General features: G+C 59.6%; 1 protein-coding gene across 1 annotated transcript in view; it reads right to left on the reverse strand.

Moving 5' to 3' along the window:
• Window positions 1-19985, reverse strand: part of FAM20C (FAM20C golgi associated secretory pathway kinase) — a 48650-nt gene that overhangs the window by 23785 nt on the left and 4880 nt on the right. The window contains exon 3 of the mRNA XM_030300985.1: window positions 10932-11010. Coding sequence (XP_030156845.1) covers window positions 10932-11010 — 79 coding nt within the window. The remainder of the gene's footprint in view (window positions 1-10931; window positions 11011-19985) is intronic.

The raw sequence follows: 19985 nt of genomic DNA on the forward strand, positions 1-19985 counted from the left end.
GCCAGCAGGGATAGACCCCGATCCCCGGCACTGCGATGGGCCAGCAGGGAAAGGTTAGATAGACGCCGATCCCTGGCACTGCGACGGGCCAGCAGGTAACAGTTAGACCCCGATCACTGGCACTGTGACCGGTGAGCAGGTAACAGTTAGATAGACGCCGATCCCTGGCACTGTGACGGGCCAGCAGGGAAAGGTTAGATAGACGCCGATCCCCGGCACTGCGACGGGCCAGCAGGTAACAGTTAGATAGATGTCAATCCCTGGCACTGTGACGGGCCAGCAGGGAAAGGTTAGACAAACCCCGATCCCCGGCCCTGCGACGGGCCAGCAGGGAACAGTTAGACCCCGATCACTGGCACTGTGACCGGTGAGCAGGTAACAGTTAGATAGACGCCAATCCCCGGCAGTGCGACGGGCCAGCAGGTAACAGTTAGATAGATGCCAATCCCCGGCACTGCAACGGGCCAGCAGGGAAAGGTTAGATAGACGCCGATCCCTGGCACTGCGACGGGCCAGCAGGGAACAGTTAGACCCCGATCCCCAGCACTGCGACAGGCCAGCAGGTAACAGTTAGATAGACGCCGATCCCTGGCACTGCGACGGGCCAGCAGGGAAAGGTTAGATAAACCCCGATCCCCGGCCCTGCGACGGGCCAGCAGGGAACAGTCAGATAGACGCCGATCCCCGGCACCGCGACGGGCCAGCAGGGATAGACCCCGATCCCCGGCACTGCGACGGGCCAGCAGGGAACGGTTAGATAGACGCCGATCCCCGGCCCTGCGACGGGCGAGCCGCGGATGTTTGTGTGGCTTTGGGAGGAGGGGTACTTGCAAGGGTGAGTCCTCAGCGGGCTCGTCCTCCTGACAACGAGATGCTCGTTAGTTCTCCCACCTGATGGCTGAGCCCCACAGTGTCAATATGCCGCACAGTCTATGTGGGAGCCTGGTCGCTGCTCCAGTAGGAGCTGACAGCCCGCAACCAGCCAGAGAGGAGCGGGTCCCACGCCCGCTGAGCTCTGGTGGGGGGACGGTGCTGGTCCTGACTCCCCATGTGCCCACTTGCATACGTGCACACACACATGTCCACATGCACACCCGGTCTCTTGTGGGTTCCCAGGACTCGGGCCCTGGGGGGAGGCCGATGGCGTCAGCAGGCTGCTCTGGAGACGTCCGGCAGTGCGCGGCTGGGACCCTCGCCTCCCTCCTTCCTCACTGCCAGGACCCTAGACCCCGCTGCCCCGTGCTCTCAGGGACGTCCTCCACACCTGCCCACATTGGTCTGGGAGCTTCCTCAGAAGCGGATCAGGTTGTAGCACCGCCCCCATCACAGCACATCCACTGAAGTCCCGGCCCCGGTGCCCAGAGTCCCCCCACACACCCTGGGTCCCAGTCACCCCGAATCGTCCTTCCGCGGTGCCTCTGTTGGCCAACGCCTTCTCGTCTGCTGAAGCTCAGATCACAAGATCTGCCCCATCCCCAGCCGTGTGGAGAAGGCTGCTCCTGGCTAAGCCCCGTGATGCACCTGCCCCACTGCCCGTGGGCTCTTCTCCTGTCCCGCTTCCCCAGCTGGGGCACTCAGGGAGCCCCACGGGAAATGAGCTGACCGCCGTAAAACCTCGCTTTCTTGTCGGGGTGCTCTTGAGGGTCGGCAGGGAGCCCCGGTGCCCTGAGGCAGCACCACACTACCCCGTGCGCAAAGCCGCACTCGGCGGCTGTCACAGGGAGGCCAGCAGGGCGTGCCTGCTCGGGTCTTCAGCCTACCCTGCCCTGCCCTGGCCTCTCCATACCCGTGTGGGCCACCGGCCTCAGACGGGACCACAGGTGGCCCGTTGCTAGAATGTTCTGTCCTAGACCTTCACGTGTCTGGTCCTCGCCTTACGGCTTACACGCCCCCTACTGCCACGTGGCCTGGAGCCGCACCCGCATGCGGGCGACGCTCTGCCAGTTCCCCGGGGGGAGGAACCTACACACAGCAGGGGAGAGGCCTGTCGCCAAATCGTCTCTGCCGCGTTGCTCAGCCGGAACCCTCTCGGGACGATGTGACCTCTGAAATGTTCGTGTCCTCCCCACTAGAACTTAGGCTCCCTGCCAGGCTGGACCTTATTGCTAGTAAGTCTGCCGTAAGCCAGGCCAATGGGGGTGCAGAACAAGGATGGGCCCAATCACCAGGACTCATAAGGGGTCTACAGCAGAGACAGGGGCTCTAGCAGTTTCTGGTGGGGGGGGGGGGTGGGTCACGGTCTGACCCGTGAAGCTGGCTGGGCTGCCCACGGGGGAGGGTGCTGGCGCTCCTGGAAGCCAGTCAGGAGGAGGGTGGGAAGCGGGCTCGCAGATTGGCCCACGCTAAGCATAGACACAAAGCGGTCCTTGTTCACCTCCGGTCAGGCCCAGGCCTCTGCTGGCTCCACACCCAGTGGCTGGCTATTGGGCAATCAGTTTGCCTTAGGGGCCCGGGTCAGGGCACCGGTGGAGAGAAAATATGGATCATTTATCAAGAGAATGACAAATCCTTGGAAACTCCACTAAGTGTCCGCTCACTGGTCCTCAGAATCTTTATTTCCCCAAGCCTTAGTATGTGAGGCAGTGCCTCGAAGTCCTTCTGCACCCAAGAAGAACTCCTATTCACCCTGCAAAACCCAGCTCGAAGGTCTCCCAAGGTTGTTTGGCAGCCAAGACTCCTCCTTTCTCGCCCTCCCACCCCGTACGGCCTCGTCAGTGGTCCTGCGTGGGTCTGTGCCCAGGTCCGTCCATAACCCAATCTGAACTCTCACCCCCTCGGAGCTGTTCTGGCCCCGTGCCAGGCGCCCAGCACAGTGAGCACAGGACGGGACAAGACCACAGCTTCTCCTAGGATCAGTGAATCCTTCTCAGGAGCATCTGTTTTCAGAACCACACCTGCTGTTCACACAGCCCCGTGGCCGCCCTCGGGTCTCTGGGCTTTGACTGCGTTGGATGCCAGCAGCGTCTCACCTGCCCACCAGAGCCCTCCCAGGTCACCTCCGGGCCTCAGGACAGCGGCGCGCGTGGAGGAAGCCCGTGGCCCGAGTAGGGTCAGCCTCGGCACTGCCCGGTGGGGACCACGGACAGCCTACCGCAGCCTCCCTGCCCGCATAGGCCTGTGGGACAGGGGAAAGCCAGCAGCTCCCAGCTGCCTCTCTGCATCAGGTAGCCGCCACACGGACATCACTTCAGGAATTCCTGACCCACAGCGGCCCCAAGGCAGGGCACCCCTGCCAGCCGAGGAGCTCAGGCTCTCCGGGGGCCCCACCCCACATCCAGACGGGGGCCCAGTGAGGACCAGGGGCTGCTCAGGGCCGACCCAGAGTTCAGGAAAATGTCCCTGAGGCGGGTGCCTGTCGGGGAGTTTGGCCCCTGGTCAGACACTGGCCATGTGGGGGGCCTGCAGGTTAATGGGGGGTGGTGGTCGCTCAGTGGTCTCCAGCGTGTGGCTCCCGGCGTGGCCCCACAGCCTCTTGGGCCCTCAGCTCGTGGGGGAGGCGGCTGCCCTGCGCCCAGGGCAGGGCCGAGGTCACGGGGAGCGGGCCTTCAGACCAAGGTCGTAATCACAGAGGGGACTCTGCTCGCCTGCTGGTGCCTCCTGCTCTCAGCATACACTCTGCCTGGTGGACCACGCTTGGTCAGGCTCGGGGCTCTGCGTGTAGAGACACTGCCTCAGCCGGAACATTCTTGTGCAGCTGCCTCTGTGCATGCATCTCGACTGCTCGGAATTCCTGGGCCTCAAACAGCCGTTTGAGGACGGTTTCTCTGGGTTACACACACACGCGCACGCACACGTTTCCATTCTTTGCAGAGACAAGCAGATGTCTCTTGGGTCTGCGGCACCCACGGGACACACGGTTGAGGCCTCCAGCCACTGGGCCAAGGCTTGGCGGTGCAGAGAACAGGTAACTCAAGGCGGACAAGACATGCTGGACTGGAGGCCCTTCCCTGTGCTCCATAAACACAGATAAACGGCAAACAGGAGGCGAATCGGAGTGTTTAGGCCTCTTCACCATGTGCCGGCTGGGAGACGTAGCAGACCCCAGCCCCAGCAAGGTGGGTCCCACCACAGCCCTACCTCAGCCTGGTGACGCTTGAAGGGCCGGGACCTGGCATCCGGGAGCCTGGACCACAGCCCTGGCCGGCTGCCCTCCCCCCGTTGATATTTAAACCCTCTGGACCCTCAGTTTCCTCCTCCTTGAGGGGGAGTTGGCGATACAAATAAAGCCTACTTCTGTGGTTGGAAAGGTCAAAGGACTTGGTGCGAGTGACAAAGCTGTCAGCTATCCATCACCTGCTCCTTCACTGGCCAGAGCAGCGACCGAACAACCCTGATAGATGTGCAAAGAGGAGGAAGTCCGAGGGTCAGAGCCCACACGGCAGCCTTGGACACATGTTCTTTCTGCATCTATGCGGAGACACGAAAGCAAAGGGGGAAGAGAAGCAGGTGCGTGCTCCCCCCACACAGGGGCGGTCACCACCGACGAGTGTCACGGAGCTGTGCGCGCACAGTTGGCCCCGATGCTATCCATTGATTCTCCCAAACCCAGGGAGCCTCCTGCCCTCCTAGGCAAGGGGAGCAGGGACCCGAGGCCCAGACCTTGGGATCGACACGTTCACTGCCTGTGACCTCTCCAGGCCATGTGGACAACCTCTCGCCTGCCCGTTAGTCCCCAGCACAGCCCCCACAGCGAGCAGAGACATCGGATTCCAGCCCAGGCACCAGGCTCCACCCTGGGAACCTCGCCCTGGGTTGTAGACCGCTGTGTGGCCTCTGGACGGCTCTGGCAGGACCTCTTACAGCCAAACACAGCCCCACCCTGTGACCAAGCACTTCATTCCGTACCCCCAAGACAGGGTCCTCCAAAAACACAAGCATGGGCACAGCAGCACAGGGTTCCACGCACAGAAGGACAAGGGATGGCTGTCTGTGTGCAGGAACTGGGTTTTACAAACACTTACAATATTTGCTCTTGGTCTAATCTAATCTCTCAACACATAGAAAATGAGGTCCCAAGATGGTTGGAGGGCAAATTGACGAACAGTGAGGATGAAGACTTTAGTACCCTTGTCAACCACGGCACTGAGAAGGGGTGTTGTTGGTGAACAAGGAGACTGCGCTTATCTGGGTGCCCAAACGGGTTGGACTGTGCCCCAAAAAGATATGTTGAAGTCCTAACCCTGAAACCTGAGAACCTCCCACGTCCTGGCCCTGGGACCCATGAACATTCTGAGTCCTGACCCTGGGACCCGCGAAACTCTTGCATCCTGGCCCTGGGACCCGCACACTTCCCGCATATTGACCTTGGAACCCGCGAACCTTCCGCGTCCTGGCCCTGGGACCCTCAAATGTTCTGAGTCCTGGCCCTGGGACCCGCGAACCTCCCGCGTCCTGGCCCTGGGACCCGCGAACCTCCCGCGTCCTGGCCCTGGGACCCACAAACATTCTGAGTCCTGACCCTGGGACCCGCGAAACTCTTGCATCCTGGCCCTGGGACCCGTGAACCTCCCGCGTCCTGGCCCTGGGACCCGCGAACCTCCGGCATCCTGGCCCTGGGACCCGCGAACCTCCCGCGTCCTGGCCCTGGGACCCGCGAACCTCCCGCGTCCTGGCCCTGGGACCCGCGAACCTCCCGTGTCCTGGCCCTGGGACCCGCGAACCTCCCGCGTCCTGGCCCTGGGACCCGCAAATGTTCTGAGTCCTGACCCCGGGATCCACAAACCTGACCTTACTTGGAAGTAGGGACTCTGCGGACGTGATGGTTAATAGGAGGTCACGCTGGAGCAGGGTGGGCCACAGAGGAGGTCCCTTCTGAAAGCCCTCCAGCCGCCTGCCCTGCACTAGCCAGCCCCGGTCATACTCAGAGGTGAGGGGAGCTTGTCTGCCCCCGTCTGCCGCCGTCTGCCCACCTGATTCGCTTTGTGCACAGGCCCCACCCGTGAGCCAGGCCCCCATCCTGGGGCCGCACTGCCGGAGCACTCTGCTCTCTGTCCCATCTGAGTGGCGGGACGGCGGAGTCCGCACAGAGTGTGGGTCCGAGGCACGAGGCCAGGCCCAGAGGCTCGGTGGGCATGTGTGGGATGGCTGTGAATGTTTGTGCTGGGGGGTGGTCACAGCCCGTGTCATGGGCCTGCCCGGAAGGCTCCTTTTCGAGAAGCAGGCTGAAGTCTGTCGCCACAAGCCGTACTCTCTGGAACGTCCAACTGAGTCCACCCACTGTGGCCAAGCCACCGGCTTCTCGCAGCCGCCTGGGGGGCACATGGTGCCCGCGGCCACGCCTGCTTGCTCTGTGGACACGTCGGCCCCGCAGACCTCAGCCACACAGCTCACCGCCGACGTAGCGTATGTGTTGTCTCAACGTTCACCCGTAAATGCTACGCTGAAAGCACGGCCACAGCCTCTACCAAGGAGACACATGGAACACCCTCAGGACAAAAGCCTTGGGCTGCAGGGGGCACCTGGGGGGCTCAGTCCGTCAGTCGTCCGACTCCTGCTTTTGGCTCAGGTCATGACCTCACGGTCTGAGCTTGAGCCGCGTGCCTGTCTCTGTGCTAACCGTGAGGAGCCTGCTTGGGATTCTCTCTCCTTCCGTCTGCTCCTCCCTAGCGTGTGCGCTCGGTCTCTCAAAACGCTAAATAAACTTAAAAACGAAAACTCTCGTGCTTCAAAGGACACCACACGCGTGATGAGGGTCTTGGGCTCAAAATACATAAAGAATGCTTACAACTTCCTAATGAAGAGACAGCCCCTCTGGAAAATGGCAGATTTGAGTAGACATTCCTCCAGAAAAGATACACAAACGGCCAACAAGGACGCGTCAAGACGCTCAACATCATTAGTCATCAGGAAAATGCGGGGCTAAACCACTAGGAGACAGACACCACACCGCAGGGGGGCCGGGATCTAAGAGACAGATAATAACGGCCACCGGCCAGGATGCAGGGTTGCCGCGGACATAAGGGGAGCGGCTCCCGTGGGAAACGGTCTGGCAGTCTCTCCGACAGGTCAGTTCAGTTGTGAGAAGATCCAGCAACTCCGCTCCTACGTGTGGACCCAAGAGACACGAAAACACACGTCCATGCAAAAACCTGTCCGTGAGTATTCATGGCGGCAATATTCACAACAACCCCAAACTGGAACTAGCCCCAATGCCATTAACAGGTGGAAGTACAAATAAAATGTGGCCCGGCCCCACGATGCACTATCGTTCGGCCCAGAAAGGAGTGGGGCGCTGGCACCTGCCACAGTATGGGTCATCCCGGAGGACGTGGTGCTCGGCAAAAGAAGCTGGTCACGTTTATGTGTGATTCTATTGGGAGGAAACTCCAGAATTGGTAAATCCCGGAGACCGAAGATGGATTGGTGGCGTCTGGGCCTACAGGGTGGGCGAGGGGGACCCGGGCATTGACGGCAACACTGCATGGGGTTCTTCCTAGAGTCACCAAAAAGTTCCGAAGTGGATTGTGGTGATGGATGCTCATTTCTGTGAATGCACTAAAAGCTGCTGAGTCGTAGGCTTTAAGTGAGTGAACCGTACGATACGTGAATTACATCTTGCCCCTAACTTGTTAGAAACCTTACTTTAACCCTAAAGCAAGAAAGTCCAGAAACTCGTGAGCTAATGTGCTAGGGGTGTGTTTTTCAGTGACTTTTAAAAATGTGTAATGCTAAACTTTAAGTGGTCATCCCCATGCACAGAAACCACACTTTGCAGGACCCCCAGTCTCCACCCCCATCTCACCAGCCACCCTCTTCTAGAGCCTCGTAACTTATATCCTTCAAGATCTTGGAGGAAAAGTACTACCATATAATTAATTCCTAATATTGGACTGACAACTTACAAAACTTTCAGGAGTTCAGAGAACAAAGTTTTTCTTAAAAAGAACTATTAATCATGGATTTTAGTTTTTTAATGCCATGGTCATAAACCACAGCTGTTTTCATATTCAGACCACAGCCACTGGGGACAGGAATGGCGTGTGCAGCCTCCTGGGGTCCTGGGCCTGGGCCCCAGGGTCCTCAGGGGAGTGGAGGCCGCTGGCAACAGGACCACAGTCAATGCCAGGCTCAGGGCACGGTCAGCGGAGGGGAGTCCGGATGCCAGGAAATGCCTGGATACGACCCAGCAGAGCAGCAAGAGGATGGGACGAGAGGGGTCAACACCATCAGCTTGTAACCCCTGCCCTGTGCCCACCGTGCCCGGCCAGTCCTCTGCCTAGGACCACGCTGTGTGCAGGGGAAGGGGCCTGGCTCGCCTCAGGATGCCGACCATGGCTCTGGCAGTCTAGCTGACAGGTCATGGGCATACACGCTCCCTTTCTGGCCTCATTTTCCCCAGTTGCCTAGAGATTCTCAACCCTGTTTCCACGGCTTCGGCCTGGCCTCAACATCCGCCTGGCCTTTGCTGAGCACCGGTAGAAACCCTGTCCCAGATGGTCCACGGGTGGCCTCAGCCTTCAGATGCCAAACAGGTAGGACCAGACATCCCTCCTGCTATAAACAGGCTGGGTGCTGAGAATTCAGGAGAAAAGGGGCCGACGTGAGCTACGTGAGCTTTCCGGGGACCCATGAGCCTGGCTGTCCTACCCTGCCAGACCGCTCTATTCCTCCATGACCATGGAGGTGATGCTGCCCACCATGGAGGAGGAACCCCGGGGGGGGCTGGGAAGGAGTGGCTTGGGGAGGCCATAGTGGTGGCCAGAGGGGGGTGAAGTTAGGGGAGGGGAGACCTGGAAGAGGAGGAGGCTGGGCTGGGGCAGGGCCAGGGGAGGCCGGGAGAGGCCAGAGGAGGGAAGGCTAGGAGGAGGGGAAGCCCAGGGGAGAGGGAGGCCGGGGTGGGGGCGGAGGCCAGGCTCCCTGGACTTTTGGCTCGACCTCAGGCAGTCTATACGACTTCTCCGAGTCCTGGTTCCCTCATCTTTATGTGGCAAGAGTAATACTGCTTCCTGTAACCACAGAGGCATTTTGAAGACACAACAACAACTGTGTGACCCCGTGGCACAGAGCCTGGCCCAGGAAATGCCAGGACGGCTGTGCCTGCACAGAGCAGCCACTCAGGCAGTGCCACCAATGCTGCTGTGTTTCCGCCCACACGGGGCCTCCTGACCGCAGGCATTCGCACAGATCACTCCATGGAGGGGCAGGAAGGGCACCGTTGTGACATTAAGGGACCTAGAAGTAGCCGTTCTACTTCAGCTCCCTGTGAGAGGCTGCGACCTCTCAACTGCTTCCCCTCGGCAGAGGGGCCGAAAGCGTGAAGAAGCCCAAGGAGGGTGGAAAGTTTCACAAGGAACCCATGCCTGCTCCAGGCCTCATCTCCTTCCCGAATGTTCCACGAGAAGCCCATACCCACTCCAGGCCTCAGTCCCCTCCAGAATGTTCCACGAGGAGCCCGTGCCTGCCCCCAGGCTGCATACCCTCTAGCTGTCTCACCCCAGTCATCCCTCGTGACTCGGGGATACATGAACCATGCTGGCTGTCCACACACCTGCCTCCAGCCGTCCTCCTGAGACAGCCAAGCCCGTTAACGGCTCCCTCTTCTATACGATTCTCCTGACGGAGGTGCCAGCTTCCCTTCCTGCAGCCACAGGGAAGGAGGTGCTGTGCTCACGGACCCTCGACACAGTCAGGGGTGGCATCAGCACTCCTCAGCATGGGGCATGCCCACTGTATCCCGGCAGCCCCAGGCCTTCGCCCTCCCCTGGTGCCTTCGTCTTGCCTGTGTGAATAAGGTCCCACCTGCTCCAGGCAGCCCCAGACCACAGACAGGTCAAGCGGAGCCTTGGGGAAGCCCCCAGCAGGACATCTGGCCCAAGGAATGAGAGCAAGAGTCCCAGAAGCACCCTGACACAAAATCATACCTTCGGTCACAAGTTACACACTAGCAGCTATATTTTCTTTGGCCCGAAAGGTATTTGGAATGCTTCTCGATTAGTGACCATCATCCTCAACGTTTGAAAATTAAGCAGAAGAGATGTTCCAGCTTATTCTGAAAATCGTGTATCAGGACAAATGGCCACGATCTGGTGAACAAAAGACAGCTTCCCTTCGTCCCACCACCCCCCAGAGCGGCAGGCTCACACAACTTGCACGGTCCTTGTGGGCACTCGGGGGTGCAACAAACCCTTGCCGGTGCACAAACAGCCTTGTTGGGGCTAACAAAGGGTGGCAGAGCAACCTTGGACCACACGGATACCCAAGCCCCAGGATCACCGGAGCGGGCATCAAAACCACGACGCTCCTTGTGAATTTTCTGGGGATGGCCTGGATGTCAAGTATCCCTTCTCCACCATTCCCACAAATTTTCGTGTGCCAACGAGTACCCTAATGTTTATTTTGGTAGCATGGTTTCTGCTTTATTTGGAGCAGGAAACTACAGGTGAGGGGTCAACCCAGCCCCCTGTTAGTTTTATAAATAAAGCTTTATTGGCACACAGCCACGCCTGTTTACCGACACGCTGTTTGGCCGCTTTGGGGCTAGGACAGCAGAGTCGATTAGTGGAGACACAGACCATGCACCCTGCAAAACCTACAATATCTATTGGCTGGCCGTTTATAAAAAAGTGTGCTGACCCCCAAGGCACGCAGGAGAGGCAAAAGTCACCTCCTTTAGGGGCGTTCTTTGGTGTCCATATTCGGGCTCCTTGTTTCAAACACTTATGCTCCCTGGGGTAGAAATGATCTGCCAGTGGATGAAGGTGGAGAGAGGGAGGACTGGGGAGGCCAGGAAGGGGAGCGGGTAAGGGTACCGGACCCTCGTGCTGCCCGCTTGCCTTGATGGGGAGAAAGCCCCGAGCAGTCACCCATAGTTCACCCGAAACACCTCTGGGAGGAAACACTGCATTTTCCACTAGAAACTTGGTGCCTGCGTGTGCCAGCACAGACCATGCCCACACCTGGCACCCTAGTCCCAACCAGCCCCCCGTACTTACTTCATGGGTTTGAACAGTGCTTGCCCATAATTCTGGAATGTCATGATGAGCTTGAGCTGCGTGCCCCCCGACTTCATGGCTGCAGGAGAGAGGGAAAGAGACACGGGGTCACTTGCTGCCCTCAGCTCGTCCCTCTGTGGGTAAGTGAGCAGCTCCCACCCTGGTCCCGAGGCTCCGCCTGGGCCTCTGGATGTGGTTGCGGGCTGCATTCTGTCTGGGAGGTCTGGGGTTTCCTGCACTGACAGTGATACACATCCCACCTTGATATTTAGGTGCTGGGTCTGCAGGGCGGGGGGGCGGGGGAACGGAATCTCTCAGGCAGTCTGACCCATAGACAAAGGGAATGGCTTCTAGAAAGGATGGCCAGGTATAGGTACCTGCCAGCCACGCCTCCCTCCCCCAGACACCTGCACGACCTCATCACACACCCACCCACCCACGCCTACACACCGCTGCTTGCCCCGTCTAAGTCTCTGGGGTTCTGTTGGAAGCCTGAGCAGGGTTAGTCTGAGACGCTGAAGACCCCCTGGCTGGAAGCAGCTCATTCATTATAGGGGCCTTCCGGGGGGTCCCGATGGACATGGCTCCAGAAGCAACATTATGTTTCCCAGATGCTGCACCAGCTCAGAAGTCTAAAGAATCCCTGAAAAGACCCACTCTTCCCCGGACTGCGGTTCTCTCTTATGGATGGGGCTAAAGGAAGGGAAACAGGGGTCTCCAGGAGATGTGGGGTAGGAGGCTGGGCTTGGCCTGTGGCCACCTCAGGAGCTGGGTGGGCTGGCCCACCCCACCGTCTATGCGGCAAGGGCCAGACCACGTGCAACAGGTCACGCAGAGGGCCTCCTGTATCCGCACCAGGCACCAGCTCTGCCTTCTGTGACAGGCGGGAGTCAGGGCGCGGCTGAGCACATTTCCAGCCCGGAGCAAGCTTGTGCACCCGCCCATCCCAGCGGGTGGGAGGGAGGTGGCTGGGGCACCTGGCCGTGTGGCAGTCCTTTGCCAGCAGGGAGGGAGTGGTCGGCACAAGGCAGTAGAACAGCCAGGAACCAGGTAGACACCGCCCCCCACCATGTAGGGGAGCGGGCTACATGGGTGGAGGGTGCAAGCCAGGGGAAGGAGGCTGAGGCAGCCACAGCAGACGATGGTGGTTTGTATGACAGAGGTGGGGAAAATGGAAAAATTAAAGAATATCTGGGGGTCCAAGGAATCATTTAGTGGAGTAGGTGTGGGGTATGGAGGTGAGAGAGGAACCTAGGATGACTCCTGGATTCCAGGGGGTCAGCGAATGGGTGGGGAAGAATGTGCATGGAGGTGAAGATCAAGGCCAGGTGACTACAGGATAACTGAGGGGCAGCATACTGGGGGTGAGCCATACTGAAGGGCGCCATACTGGAGGGCTCCATACTGGAGGGTGCCATACTGGAGGGGTGCCATACTGGAGGGTGCCATACTGGAGGGGGCCATACTGGAGGGGCACCAGACTGGACGCCGCCATACTGGAGGGGAGCTATACTGGAGGGTGCCATACTGGAGGGCTCCATACTGCAGGGTGCCATACTGGAGGGGTGCTATACTGGGGGAGGGTATCATACTGGAGGGCTCCATACTGGAGGGGTGCTATACTAGGGGGGGCATACTTGAGGGGGCCATACTGGAGGGGCACCAGACTGGACGCCGCCATACTGGAGGGGAGCTACACTGGAGGGTGACATACTGGCGGGGCATACTGGAGGGCGCCATACTGGAGGGTGCCATAATGAGGGGGCATACTGGAGGGGTGCTATACTGGGGGGGGCATACCGGAGAGCACCATACTGGAGGGCACCATACTGGAGGGGTGCTATACTGGAGGGTGCCATACTTGGGGGGGCATACTGGAGGGCACCATACTGGAGGGCACCATACTGGAGGGGTGCTATACTGGGGGGGGGCATACTGGAGGGTGCCATACTGGAGGGGCACCACACTGGAGGGCGCCATACTGGAGGGGTGCTATACTGGGGGGGGCATACTGGAGGGCGTCATACTGGAGGGGTGCTGTACTGGGGGGGTGCTATTGGGGACACACTGGAGGGTGACATACTGGGGGGGCATACTGGAGGTTGCCATACTGGGGGGGCATACTGGAGGGCTCCTGGGGGGGCATACTGGAGGGCGCCATACTGGAGGGGCACCACACTGGAGGGCGCCATACTGGAGGGGTGCTATACTGGGGGGGGCATACTGGAGGGCGTCATACTGGAGGGGTGCTGTACTGGGGGGGGCATACTGGAGGGTGCCATACTGGAGGGCACCATTCTGGAGGAGTGCCATGCTGGGGGGACATACTGGAGGGCTCCATACTGGAGGGGTGCCGTACTGGAGGGCACCATACTGGAGGGGTGCCATACTGGAGGGCACCATACTAGAGGGGTGCTATACTGGAGGGTGCCATACTTGGGGGGGCATACTGGAGGGCACCATACTGGAGGGCACTATACTGGAGGGGTGCTATACTGGGGGGCATACTGGAGGGCACCATACTGGAGGGTGCAATACTGGAGGGTGTCATACTGGAGGGGTGCCATACAGGAGGGCACCATACTGGAGGGATGCTATTAGGGGGGCACACTGGAGGGTGACATACTGGGGGGGGGGCATACTGGAGGGCACCATACTGGAGGTTGCCATACTGGGGGGGGCATACTGGAGGGCATCATACTGGAGGTTGTCATACTGGAGGGGTGCTATTGGGGGGGGCACACTGGAGGGTGTCATACTGGAGGGGTGCTATACTGGGGGGGGGCATAGTGGAGGGCACCATACTGGAGGTTACCATACTGGGGGGGGGCATACTCAAGGGCGCCATCCTGGAGGGCGTCATACTGGGGGGGGTGCTGTACTGGGGGGGGCATACTGGAGGGCTCCATACTGGAGGGCTCCATACTGGAGGTTACCATACTGGGGGGGGGGCATACTGGAGGGTGCCATACTGGAGGGCACCATTCTGGAGGAGTGCCATACTAGGGGGGCATACTGTAGGGTGCCATACTGGAGGGCGCCATACTGGGAGGTTGCTATACTGAAGGGTGCCACACTTTGGGGGGCATATTGGAGGGCGACATAGTGGAGGGTGCCATACTGGGGGGGACATAGTGGAGGGCGCCATACTGGAGGGCGCCATACTGGGGGGGACATAGTGGAGGGCGCCATACTGGAGGGCGCCATACTGGGGGGGACATAGTGGAGGGCGCCATACTGGAGGGCGTCATACTGGAGGGCTGCTATACTGGGGGGTTTTGGTGTGGAGGAGCCCTGAGGCTGGGGTCTGTGCCCAGCTCCCTATGGCCTGGCACCCTGGAAGGAGTCCTCATCCTCCCTACTGTTGGTTTGTGTTAGATGGCATTTAGATGCCTGCCCAGCCTCCGTCAAGGGGCTGTGGCCAGGGTCAAGTCAAATGAGGGAAATGTATTGCTTGGCACAGTCAATTCACATGCGGCACGGGGATGCCAGTCCTATTTACCTCCCAGGACTGCTGTCGCAATCAGGCGGGTAATGCTCGTGAAGCATCTAGAACTCCAGGGCACACAGCACATTCGAGACGGCTGACAGTCACGAGCGTGGAGAATGGCCGGGAGCTTGACGCTCTCTGAGCATCTTCCGTGGTCTCGGGGCCTCTGTGACGGCCGAGGCCCAGCCCGCCCCCCCCCCCCGCCCCGGTTCCCCACCTGGCCACAGCCCGCTCCTTCCCGTGCAGCGTCCGAGGCCGGTCTTGGGGTCCAGGTGATGCTGGAGGCACAGTTCCCCCAGACCAGCCTGCGACGTGGGTCTGCGGTGACGCTCTTCCAACCTGCACCCTCCTCAGGAAAGCAAAGCCAGCAACAAATTCTACTTCACTCCAAAGCACCGGAAATAACCTCAAACGCCCAACCCGGGGGCAGACGCACAACACAGGTCACCCCGTGCGAAGGAGCACAACGCAGCCTTCTTGCTGCCTCCCAGGAACTTCTGCGGACACGGCAAACGGCTTAGGATTTCCTCGCTAAGCAAAGTGGCTTCTGAACCCTTCCGTTCGGTGAGCTGCCTCCTTGGAAGGTGTCTACCAAGTGCGTGGGAAAATCCAGATGCACAGAAAAGCTTCAGTGGTGACCCCCCCGGAGTAGAGCCACAGATGATTTTAATTTCCTTTTTCCCTTATCTGTGCTTTCTAAGTTTCTACAATGAACATTTATTACGTTTTTAATAACACGAACACAGAAGTGATTATTAAAAAAATTAGAGGCCCGATTAAGCCCCATTCGATGTCCCCATTTGCACGTAATAACTGGGGTCACTGGATTTAATTATTCCTTCCAGGGCCAATCAGCGACAGCACATCAGCTCTTTCCAGGACCCGTGGTCCTGGTTTTCTTGAATACTAAATTATCATGCAGATCTGGCCCGTTTAGTCACTCTTGTTCTGGAAGGCGACTCCCCGTGCACTGTCGCCCCTTGTTTCCCGCTGTGCTACGGGCTCCTCCCCACAGACTAGAGAAAAACTAGAAATTAAAGTACGTTAGAACCTCCCAGTGACTAAGGACTCCCTGCTGTGGACACCGCCCTTGTCTTGTCTGGGGACGTGTGCCTTCCCGTCTGGGTGCACCGTCCCGTCTGCCGAGCTGGGGTTGCCAGCCGGAAGGCGCTTGGACTTCTGCTCGAAAGTCAAGTGTGGTCTCCCTGCCAAAACCCACAGGCAAACGGCCTTAAGCCATGGTGAAGGTCACGTGTGCACCTGGGGTGGGAGAGAGGCAGACACCCCCAGACGCCTGTGCTCGGAAGTGGGTGGCCTCGCTCTGCTGCTGCAGGATGGACCCGGGGACCCGGGGGGCTGAGGGCCCAGGTGGCAGGGCCCAGAGGCCGACCAGGCCTCAAGAGGCAGGGTGTCAGTGTGGGGTTTCTTCCTGAAGGCAGACTTGAGGGGTGAGGCCCGGTGCAGGGTTGCGAGGTGCCACAGAAGCAGAGGCAAACTCGGGGAGAGGCCCAGGTGTGCGGCAAGAGCCCCGCGTGGACGTGCCCTCACCTGGCTGGGTCTCCACGTTTCCCAGGGGACGGGGGCCCATCCAAACCTGGCCAGCCTTAATCCCAGGAGGCGACCCCACTGAGCGGTTGTGACAGGTGAGGCCAGGCTAAGGCCAGGGTTGTCACGGCACCTGCCCAGATGCCACCTCCTCTCCATCTCCGTGTCCCCTCCCAAACCTGGGCCCCACTGTCATCCGGTCACTAACACACGAGGGGCACCTGCCGGTGTCTGGCCTGGTTCCCTCTACCCCACCGGCGTCGCCTCTCCTCTATGCCCTCTCCTCCCTCACCGGCTTCCTACAGGTGACTGCCCCATTCAGACCACGGATGTCAGCTCTGTCTCTCCTGCTGTCGCTTGGGAACCGTACCCTCCAGTATGCGTTCACAGTACGGGGTAGGTTAGCACTGAGCAGCGATCATTAGCACACATGCATCGGTCAGCACACGTGTCAATCTGTGCGAATAGCACACCCCATACTTTATTACCTAACGTTTGCGGACGCTGTAATTCCGTGGCCACGAAGACGCTTGGACAGTCTGGGGTTTTGCTCACTGTCTTTCCCCAGAACACAGCTCTCCCCAGAACAACCCTAACAGGCTTTACATTTCTTGGGATCCCCCCGAGGAAGGATGGGGTCGGGCCAAGGACCGAGAGCCTCCGTGGGAGGAGAGAGACAGCCCTGAAGGGAAAAGGGGTGCCGTCCCGGCCAGGGACCCCAGCACCGCCACACCAGTCGTGGGGGGGGGGGGGGCTCTGATGTTACTGCCTTTGGCCTCTGTCACCTCGTCTGGGAAGTGGGACCCATGTCTGTCCTTAGGGATTGCGGTCAGGCAGGTGGTCCGGATTATTTTCACAGCCACTGCCTGTTTTAAGGGTCAGAGGAAGCAAAGGCCTCGCCATGGACAGCTCAGATTTGAAGACTGTGGTGCCAGGAGCACCTGAGTCCCTGCCCACCCCACGCACCTCACCCCCTGGCGGGAGTGGGATCTGACCCGTGTTCCAGACCCCTGGGTGCCATGCAGAGCCCCGTGTACTGCCTTTGGGCGTGGAGGGACGTGGACCCTCGGAGAGCAGTGGGGGGCGTGTCCACTCGGCCGTGACTGGTGGGTACCCTGGTGCTGGCATCGAGGGGGCTGCTCGGAGCGAGGGGTTGGAAGCGGCCACAAGGGCCTGGGTCCTCCCGTCCCACTTGCCGTGAAGCCTTGGCAGGCCTCCACCAAACTTCGTGCCTCACAGGCACCCCCAGGATGTGTGAGCGGTAGCTGCCCCCAGCCTAGACGGCCACGCGCACCATGCTCCTTAGGACTGCTCACTTTTATTTTGATAATTAAATGTACGTCAAAGAGAAAGTCCAGCACAGCCCCAGCTGGAACCCCGCACCCTCCCTGCAATGGGAAGGGACACAGTAGAATACATGTCTGTGGGATTCCGGGGCCCCAGCTGTCGTCTGCTCAAGGAGGAGAAAGCAGGTACCCACTTGGTGGGCTTTGTTCTTGATCTCGGACCAGATGGCTGGAAGGGAAACCGGGGGTGGGGGGGGGTGGGGGGGGGCGGGGCTCAGCTGTATCACCTTCTCTGGCCTGCTGCCTGCCATCGTCCTCTGGGTGGGCTCTGTCCTTCCTCCCTGATGACCTACGGTGCCTCCCGCGGATTGAGCCTTGTCACTGGTCAGTTTACAGGTTGCAGAGCCAGCATCTGGGGTCTGGGCCCCGAGTGGCCCCCAGGGCGGGAGGGGGACTGTGGCCTCCCTGGGGCTGGAACTGCCTTCCTGAGGAGCTGGCCTCCGACCAATTAGGGTGGCCCCCAGGGGCCCCCAGGGCGGCTGCCCACCCTGGCCGTCCCAGCCACAGCCTTTGTTCTTGGAAGCTCACTGGCCAATTAGTCCCGACCCAGCTAGATCAATTAGCGCCCAAAACTTCAGTCTTAGGGAGCAGCTCTTTGTTCAGGGACCGACCACGGTCGTGTCCCGACCTGGATGCAGTATGGGTGGCGTCTTTCAGCTGGAGGCTGCCTGAATCCTCTCGTGCTAGTGACTTCTTTTCCTTATTAAGCAATTCCAAGTACAGAGCGGTTAATTGTGTCATTTATTCTTTGCATCCATAATTGTGCACGATAGCGATTTAATTATCACTGGCCCGAGCCGAAGGCGCTGCATGCCTGATTTCAGGCTGAATAGAGGTAGATAACGTCCCAAGCCTCTTTAAAGGCAGCGAACGCCGTTACCAAGCAGCCAGGAGCCCGGCTATAAATAAATCTCTGTCGGCCACAGCAGCTGTACCGAAGGCCACACGTGCTTCAAAGTGGATCGAGCGGTTCCGAACGGGGGCGATTTAATGGAACCGTTCCGAGGGGAAGCTCTGGGAAGCTTGCAGAAACGATGTTTCCGGGCTCGCGTTTGGTAGCGGGATGCACAACTTGAAGGTGAAAGGGACAGAGCTCTGAGCAGGGATGCGCGAGACCTGCCTCCTGGGGGCGGTTCCCGGTCTGCAGAAGGCGCTTTGGAAGTGGGTTGGATCTCCAGCTCTTTAGATTTAGACTCGCCTGTACACCACGAGTGTGGGTCAGTGTGATTTCTACGTCTTTCTCCCATTTCGTGTTCAGGAGGGTGGGTGGCATTGCCGAACCTTGGCCCTGAGGCAGGCTTGGGCTCCAGGAAAGGGGCTGCCATCCGGGGTCCCCCACGAGACCTTCAAAGGCTGTGCCCGACTCCGGGTCACAGCAGTGACAGGCACAGAGGCCTCCAGCAGCAGACAGCTCCTACCCGGGGCCTGCATTTACAGACCTGCCCGGCTGGCTCTCCTGAGCCAAGGGCCCCGCCAGGGGCTAAGGCCTCAAGCAGCTGGGTTTTTAACCAGAACATCCCACTGGAGGTGGGAGCACACACCGCCCAGGAAGCGTGCATCTTTGAGGGACTCCTGCAGCCCCGGAGCAGGGGCCAGCCCTTCTCCTCCTGCTGCCTGTGGACCAGAGCCTTTTCACAAGTGTGAGCTCACCTGGGGGCTCACTGAGGCAGCAGGGAGTGCGGGGCCAAGGGTCGACCGAGGCCTTCCCCTGGCCTGTCCAGCTCGCGCTGCTCTGGGCAAGCAAGGAGGCTCTGGTCTGCCCTGGAACGCTGCCCCAACACACACCTGCCGGCGGAGACGCTCCCTAGCCTCTATTCCCACATCTTTCTCTTACTCGCTCATCGAAGCCTCTCAGCAGCCCTGTGATATAGGTTTCGTAGGGCCACGCCGCTCATCAAAGTCTCAGAGGACAGAAGCGCTCCAGGGTTTCAAACATCTCAGCTGACAGAAGGTGCAGATAACGTGTCCCTCCCACACATTAGGTAGCGGCCCCGATAGGTCTGGGCAGAACCCCGTAATTAAACATACTCTTACTGCCTCAGAGGAACATGTGAACGTTTACTCCAAGGGAGAGAAAAAAGGGTTCATAAATAGCCTTGTGAATTAAGGTTTTGCCTCCATACACGTTCAGGTTGGGTCAGGTTTTGCTGTTGAGCGAGTTACACTTGGATTTCAGATTTGCAAGTGGAGATTATAGGGTCTAGGTCATAACCATCTTTTATGTTCCGCGTGAGAACCCAAAGTACCTGAGATTAATCTGCCAACCCAGACTCACACCAGGCACCAGGGGCATCAGTCAGACTCCCAGCACCGACTGGGTCCTGCACAGTGACTGGGAAAGACCCGCGAGGCCAGAGCAGTCTAGGGGTGAGCGGGATCAGCACAGACCGCCCATCAGGAGCTCACTCCCCCTTCACACCACCAGGCCTGGGCCAAGCAGGACCCTGGGATGAGATCCCCAGCCCCTGGCTCAGTCCACCGTGGTCAGGAAACTTAGGCACCCCTGCCCAGGGGCAGGCCAAAAGTGGGTGGGAGGTGCCTCAAGTCCAGACCCCTGGGGAGGCAGAGAGAGCAGGGTGCCTGTGTTCTCCCTGAGCTGCCGGGCCCTGTCCTCTGCATCGCGCGGGGGTCCGGGGAGAGCTGGAGGCCGTCTGTTCCCTGAAGGACATGGTG

This window comes from Lynx canadensis, chromosome E3, assembly GCF_007474595.2.
Source record: "Lynx canadensis isolate LIC74 chromosome E3, mLynCan4.pri.v2, whole genome shotgun sequence".
Classification (NCBI taxonomy): Eukaryota; Metazoa; Chordata; class Mammalia; order Carnivora; family Felidae; genus Lynx; species Lynx canadensis.